Here is a 6,989-nt window from a genome sequence, read left to right as displayed (position 1 = left end):
CTGGCCGTGACGACACGGCTTGGCCTCATCTGCCCTAGTCTTTCATGCTGTTGGACAGCTGAGATAATATCGTATTTCCAGAATACTACCATCATAACTGCCACCTGTCCTTCTGTACCAACGTGGAGTGATCTGTTTACACCTTTCCACACTAAATCTAGGAGCTGTCAGTACATCTCATATTGATTACGTCTTGGTACTTAAAAGCCTAGACATCTATCTACACATTTGTAAAGCACCAAGGCTTGGGACGACAACAGCGGGCAAGCTGCTTCCCAGCACTGAGCAAATTCTTCACCCTATTTTTCTGGGAGTCCCCAGGCTTTTCCCAATCTCAGTGGAGCTACTTCAAACAGTGATGTTAAAGATCTCCAAAGACCATCACCATTTTCCCAGCCACCTCTTCATGGAAGGTGATGAGCTACACAGTCTAAGGCTCTCTGCACCAGCTTCCCATCAGAATCAATGGTGGGAACCAGCAGTTAGCTTAATGGCTATGTCGCTGGACTCCCACGTAGTCGACCGCGGTTTGCATCCCGGACCCAGTGGCTTAAAACTCACACCGGGCGCATGTGCGTGCATGCCCAAGATCCCGAGAGGAGAATGGAGGAGAAGGGATTGCGGCGTGGTCATCCCCCCTGGGGGGTGATTTCTTGCTCTCTGTCTCTCTCTGTCTGTCTGGCGAGCACATGCGCCCTATAGCAAAAACCTTTCCAAAAAAAAAACAAAAACAAAAACAAAAAAACCAGAATCAATGGTGTAGGAAAGCTTTGGGGAAGGGAATGTCCAGAGAAGCAGTGAGTATTAGAGGAGAATGGAGGAGAAGGGATTGCGGCGTGGTCATCCCCCCTGGGGGGTGATTTCTTGCTCTCTGTCTCTCTCTGTCTGTCTGGCGAGCACATGCGCCCTATAGCAAAAACCTTTCCAAAAAAAAAACAAAAACAAAAACAAAAAAACCAGAATCAATGGTGTAGGAAAGCTTTGGGGAAGGGAATGTCCAGAGAAGCAGTGAGTATTCCTTGGGATCTGAAAAATGCCTTTTTCTGACAGCAAGTTGGCTATCTATCACCAACACTGAAGTCCTGAGACCACATGAAACGGTGTAAGAACGAGCCTCTTCCAAGTGTCCTCCACCTAGTCTACATTTTGGAGGACCTTCCTGCCATAAAAATGGCCTGAGGCCAGAGCCAGAGCTGGATATGGCACTGTGATCTCTCCAGTGTCCCTGTCCGTGCCCAGAGCACAGCCCTTTGCATCTCTTTTGGCCATTTTGTCATTGGGACGGTGCATTCTGCCCTTGCCCCACCCTGACACACACGTGCAAGCCATCCATGTTTAATGGTGCTCTTCTTTAAATTCATCCCATCAAGTTCCTTACAATTCCTGAGAAGACATGTTTTCTCTGTTTTTCCCTTTGTTTAGAGATGTGCCCTTATTGTTTCTACCGACACACTCTTGATGAGTGTGCTTATGGAAGGAAGAGGAACCGCTTCGTATGTCAGGCATTGAGCTAGGAGTTTTACATATATTATTTAATTCTCCTTCCAGGCATTACTATTCCTTCGTTAGAGAAGAAGAAGCGAAGTGAAGAAGCACATGTAGCTGAGACCTTGCCATGTGCAGGCAACACGCCCAGGGTTGGACATGAAGTATCATGTGGAGCCCTCACAAGTACTTGTGGAATGAACAAACTCAGCTAAACCTCACAATACAACTTGAGGTGAATACTTTCATCACATCCATTTCACAGATGAGCAAACAGATGCACTGTTGAATTAGAATGCCCAATATCTACAGTCTAAATCTAGGCCTGCCTGGCACAAAGTCAAAATTCTTTCCACTCCACCAGGCTGTCGCTAACGAAAATGCTAGAAACAAGGTCTCTGCTCTATAAATCATCTTTCCCTTGCTAAGCACTTTTCTACCTTTGTATTAGCAGGTAAGTTTCCCCTGCAGCAGTCAGAATTCACATCGGAGACAGGGAGTTAGAAAGTCACAGAGCATGAAACCGATTGGGAGAATAAAAAAGAACATCATGAAACATTACCTAATTGTTTAGTAATGTTTTTATGCATTGTCCAAAATTGGCCTGGAACAGGAGTACAGCCAAGGAGAGGAATATAAACAGATCTTGCAGTGGGATGAGCAATCTCATTTCTAGCCTTTCTGATTCATATGAGAGATGGGGACATCCACCGTGAACTCCAGGACTGCCATGAACCAGGCACACGTACTCAGAGAGAAACAGCCATTGAGGGGTCAGGGCCGAAAGACTATTTACACAAGAACTCCAGCAGGGAATTAAAATGGACCGTATGTTTTTGCCTTTCAAAGCATGATTCCCTTTCCTGTTTTTGTTATTCTGAAATTAAAAACATTTGGTAGGTGTGCCAGGCAACAAAGACAGCAGACACCCCAGGTCACCAACACCCCTCAAGCCATGCCAGGGAAGGCAATCAAAACATCCCTTCTGACTTCAAAAAATCATGGCTGGGCTTTGTGCTCAACACCAAATTAATGCATCACTGTTACACATGGTGGCTTATTGGAATATTCTCAATGTATAAATGAAAAAGAAACCCACAAGAACCAGAACCAATTACTTTAATGGTAAGCTGTGCATGCTGGTGGCTTTGCCTCTGCCTCTGGTGAGTGCTTCAACATGGTGTTGCCTAGGGAGGGGGAGGTTTTGGTCTCTGTTGATCCCCCTGGAGAGTGCCACAAATGAACACAGCAATACCCATCCTGAAGGCAGCTCTCTCCCAAAATATTGAAAACATAAACTCTATACCAAGTGATTCAATATCAGTACTGAAGGAGAACTTGACCAATTTAAAAAAAAAGAAGGCATAAAAATTTGAGCCTGGGCCAGCAGGTGATGTGGAGGTTAAGGTGCTGGATCTTACATGGTCGACTGCATGGTTTGAGTCTGACTCAGTGACTTGGAAATCATGTCAGGTGCGTGCCCAAGATCCCAAAAGGAGAGTGGAGAAAGGATTGTGGTGTGGCCATCCACCTAGAAGGTGATTTCTCATTTTCTCTCTCTGTCTTTCTCTGGCAAGCATGTGCACCCTGTAACAAAAACTTGAAAAAAAAATTTTTTGAACTTATAAAAGAGATGCTAAAAAGGTCATTATTTTCTTTTAAAAAAAGGGGGGGGGGCGAGGGATTTTTCTTTAACTTTCAATAAAATTCACTCTGTTACTCTGTCACATTGCCCCTAAACATGTGTGAGATAATATTTATTTGGACCAAATTTCAACATTCAACTTTACAGGAAACTAGCTGCTGTTTGCCTTTTAAGCCAACCAGCTAAGCCTCTCAAGTGTATTTCTTTCACGAAACAGAACACTGAAGGAACACGCTGGGGTACACTTTTTCAGTATCATCCCACTAACCTCAGAGTTATTATGACTTTCTACTAGGGTTCCCTCTTAGAAGTTAGACCAAAAAGACATACTAATACAATGTATTTATTGCAGAAAGAAAAGTCTACTGTGGGAGCTGGGGTCAGCCTCATTTTCCATATCCTCCCTAAGTACCAAGCCATGCCTTTGGGACTATGACACTGAAGCCTCCAAAGGACTCTCAACCTTGAAAAGCTTAATTGTGTTTATTATTTTCCACTTACTACAACAAGAGAGCACATTAACATTCATCAGGAATTTCACAAAGGAGGCAATAGGGTTGAGAGGTTAAAGGACTTGCCCAAGGTCACAATATGTAAATGAAAGAGCCAGGACTCGAACTAGGGTTTATCTTGATCCCACAGACCAAGTTTTAATCACCAAACCAACCACCCATGTCAGAAAAAGGTGAAAATGGTCAATTTTGCAAAGTGAAAAATAATCGAGAGAGTTTAGAGGTCCAAAGAGGCAGCAACTTTACAAAAATAACACGTATAACCACAGCTTCAATTATTACCATTCGTCAAAACAAAGAAATGCTCAACCAACTTACAACAACTTTCAGATTTCCCTTAACGTCAAAAGATTTGATCACCCAGTTGACAGACTTCTTGCACTTTAAGATCAGGATGAGATTTTTGACCACCTCAGGATCCTCTTGGGCAGGTCTTATGTCAATTATTATATCCACCTGGAAAGCACTGTGAATGGAAAACAACGGCAAAATTAGGACCAGAATACCAGAAAGTTGCAACTATCTCCCCTCTTCCAAGTCTTCATGTTTCCAATGTCTGGCCAGTTGATTAGTAAGCTGGAGTCAATCCCAGGCAAATGACATGTGCAAAACAGATTGTTATTGCACACATAACAAAACGGTTTTACATAACAATAGAAACATAGTCTTGCTGATAATTAGCCTCTGAAGTTTTTCTCTTCTTGGTGGTGGGGGTGGGGAGGGTCATTAATGAAGGCACTGTTTGAAATGAACCTGGACAAACTGGTGGAGTTCAAGTTATAAGGAGAACTGCTGCTGCTTTTGTTTTATGCTATAGGGTACATGCGCTCACCAGAGAGAGAAAGAGAGATGAGGAAAAGTGAGAAATTACCCCCAGAGGGGATGGCCACACCATGGTCCCTTTCCCCCCATTCTCCTCTTGGGCTTTTGACCACACACACACACACACACACACACACACACACACACACACTCAACCTCTAGGTCCAGGACTTGACCTCAGTCAGCCATGTGGGATCCAGCTGCCTCAACCAGCACACCACCTGGCTAGCTTGAACTGCTGCTTTTTTCAAGTCTTCGACATCTTCAATGTGTAAATTTTCAGCTTGTTATAAGCCCAAATTCTTTAGAAACTAGAAGTGAAGGGCTGTCTGATAGGTAGGAGATGGCAGGTAGAAGGGAGGCATGGTGGTTAAAAAAAATAGCCAACTCCAGAATAAAATAAGAGACAAAAGGCTAGAGAATCTCTTGACTTAGATAAAGTTTGTTTAAGTCATTAACAATTGCTGCAGAATCATATCTGCATTTACTTTCCCCAACTTCTGGATATACAGTTATTAAAAGAAAGAAAACAGATGGTCAACCAAGTGATTACTGGAAAATAGATGAACACAGTCCAAACTTCTAAGAATTCAGTATAAAAGATTTTTTTTACTAAATAGTAACATCTCTGTCATTCTGAATTTAAGGGAAAAGTATTTCCATCTTGGTTTTACACACTCGTAAAGCATAAAACGAACAGTATACGCAAATGAAGCCTTAGGCAAAATACCTAAGCCTGTTTGCCAAGTTTGCTTCTATTCCCATTCCCTTCTAATTTTCCACAAAATTCTTCATGTGGGACAGAATGGAATGCTACCAACTGATCTGCAGTTGCTTCACTTTTGAAACCAAAACTCAATTTGAATTTTAACTTGGAAATCCTCCTACAATACAAATTTAAAATGTGAAGTACCTAGTTCATATGAAAAGCTGACTAAAGTGTGAGAAGGACGAGAAGGACCTATGTTTCCTCCTTTTTCTTTCTTTATAAAAATGTCATTATTCTTGACAGGGTGGATCAAATTGCCAGTCCAGGGGTAGGAAGCCGAGAGACAGAACAAGCACACAAGATAGAGGTACTTTGTATCTAATGGCTCTGTTGTATGTCACCATATGGCTACCTCCACAATCCACGCAGGCACACACACACGCACGCACACACATGCACACACACACAAATATACACAGGGTTGTAAAGCCAAGTGGTTCTGAGTGCATGAGCGCTCTGAGGATATTATGAATGGAACTTTATTAAAAATCAAATCCCATGAAAGTGATCATTATGTTAATAGGGCACATCTTATTTTCTTAACAGGAATAACCTCAGTCAAAGGAGATAAGGCGGAGCAAGCATGACTATAACCAATACTAATATTCAGAACAGGCTTCAGGAACTCATGAGGAATAGATGGGATCTAGAGACAGATGCAGAATATAAAATTTACCACTGGTGTCTTCACTCCCTTTTCGACACTTCTGTGAACCCCACCCAAAGCATAGATGTCTCCTTTCCTCTGCACCTGTCTCTGCCTCAAGTCAAGGAGGATCTTTATTTCCATCTCTTTTAAACTCAGAGCACACATGCACACACACACATGCACACATGCACGTACACGCACACGCACACGAGCACTGGCTTACCTGTAGGGGTTGGAGTTGGGGGAGAGTAACTCAATGATGTGTACTTCCTTATCCTGGGGCTGGCTGGTCATCACACAGCCGTCTGCTGCTTTGGGCTGAAGGTACTCAGCGAGGTAATTGAGGGAGAGAAAATTCTTCCCTATGTTGCACGTGGGAGGAAACACTTGATCTGAAAATAAAGAAGCACCGGCAATCTGTGAAAACACTGAGCAACATGTAACCAGACTCAAAGGACGGAGACTGGAGCAGAGCCCTGGGACCCACAGGACCACAGGAGGGCCTCAGTCTGGGAACCCCTCAACCGCTGGCCTCAAATGCCTCCCAGTAGGGTCAGCAGTGCCTTCTTGTTGACCAACTTGAGTGGCCTCTTTCTGTCTACACCCCCCGTTTCTCTGTGATACTTCTGTTCTATTTCCACGGATCAATCTTTCAGTCTCTTTCACTGGCTCCTTCTCCTCTGCTCATCCTTTAAAAACCAGTGACTCTCAGTCAGAACCCACCCGTTTGGGCCCCTTCTCAGAGGATCTTATTCAGAGTATCTGGTGAGTCTAGGCAGCTTTCTATTCTGAAGTACCCTAGCCGACCCCAATAGAAAACAGAGCTAAGAACCTCACTCCTCCCTCAGTCCTCTTGTCTCGTGTTGTTTTCTCGACGATTTCAGTCATCCCCACAGCTCCCCCTTGTACCTAGATCACGACTCCTGTATCCGGGCTGCAGACTTACACTGGCATCTGTCTATGAAGCACCCTCACCATACCCTACGTTGAATCCGTCATGTACTCTATCCCCTAATACACTCCTCCTTGGGTATTTGTTATTTCCCCTCACCACTTTTTTTTTCTTTTACATTTTACCAGAGTGCATGTGAACTTGCTGCAGAGAGA

At 43.7% G+C, this 6,989-nt stretch overlaps 1 protein-coding gene across 1 annotated transcript in view; it reads right to left on the bottom strand.

The window, feature by feature from the left end:
- The window catches only part of TGFBR3 (transforming growth factor beta receptor 3), a 206,811-nt gene that overhangs the window by 42,580 nt on the left and 157,242 nt on the right, over window positions 1–6,989 (bottom strand). The window contains exons 5-6 of the mRNA XM_006140157.1: window positions 6,106–6,274; window positions 3,961–4,108 (exon numbers count right to left, since the gene is read on the bottom strand). Coding sequence (XP_006140219.1) covers window positions 3,961–4,108; window positions 6,106–6,274 — 317 coding nt within the window. The remainder of the gene's footprint in view (window positions 1–3,960; window positions 4,109–6,105; window positions 6,275–6,989) is intronic.

The sequence above is a fragment of the Tupaia chinensis genome, unplaced genomic scaffold (assembly GCF_000334495.1).
Source record: "Tupaia chinensis unplaced genomic scaffold, TupChi_1.0 Scaffold000023_1, whole genome shotgun sequence".
Classification (NCBI taxonomy): Eukaryota; Metazoa; Chordata; class Mammalia; order Scandentia; family Tupaiidae; genus Tupaia; species Tupaia belangeri.
This window is presented reverse-complemented; position numbering and strand designations above follow the sequence as displayed.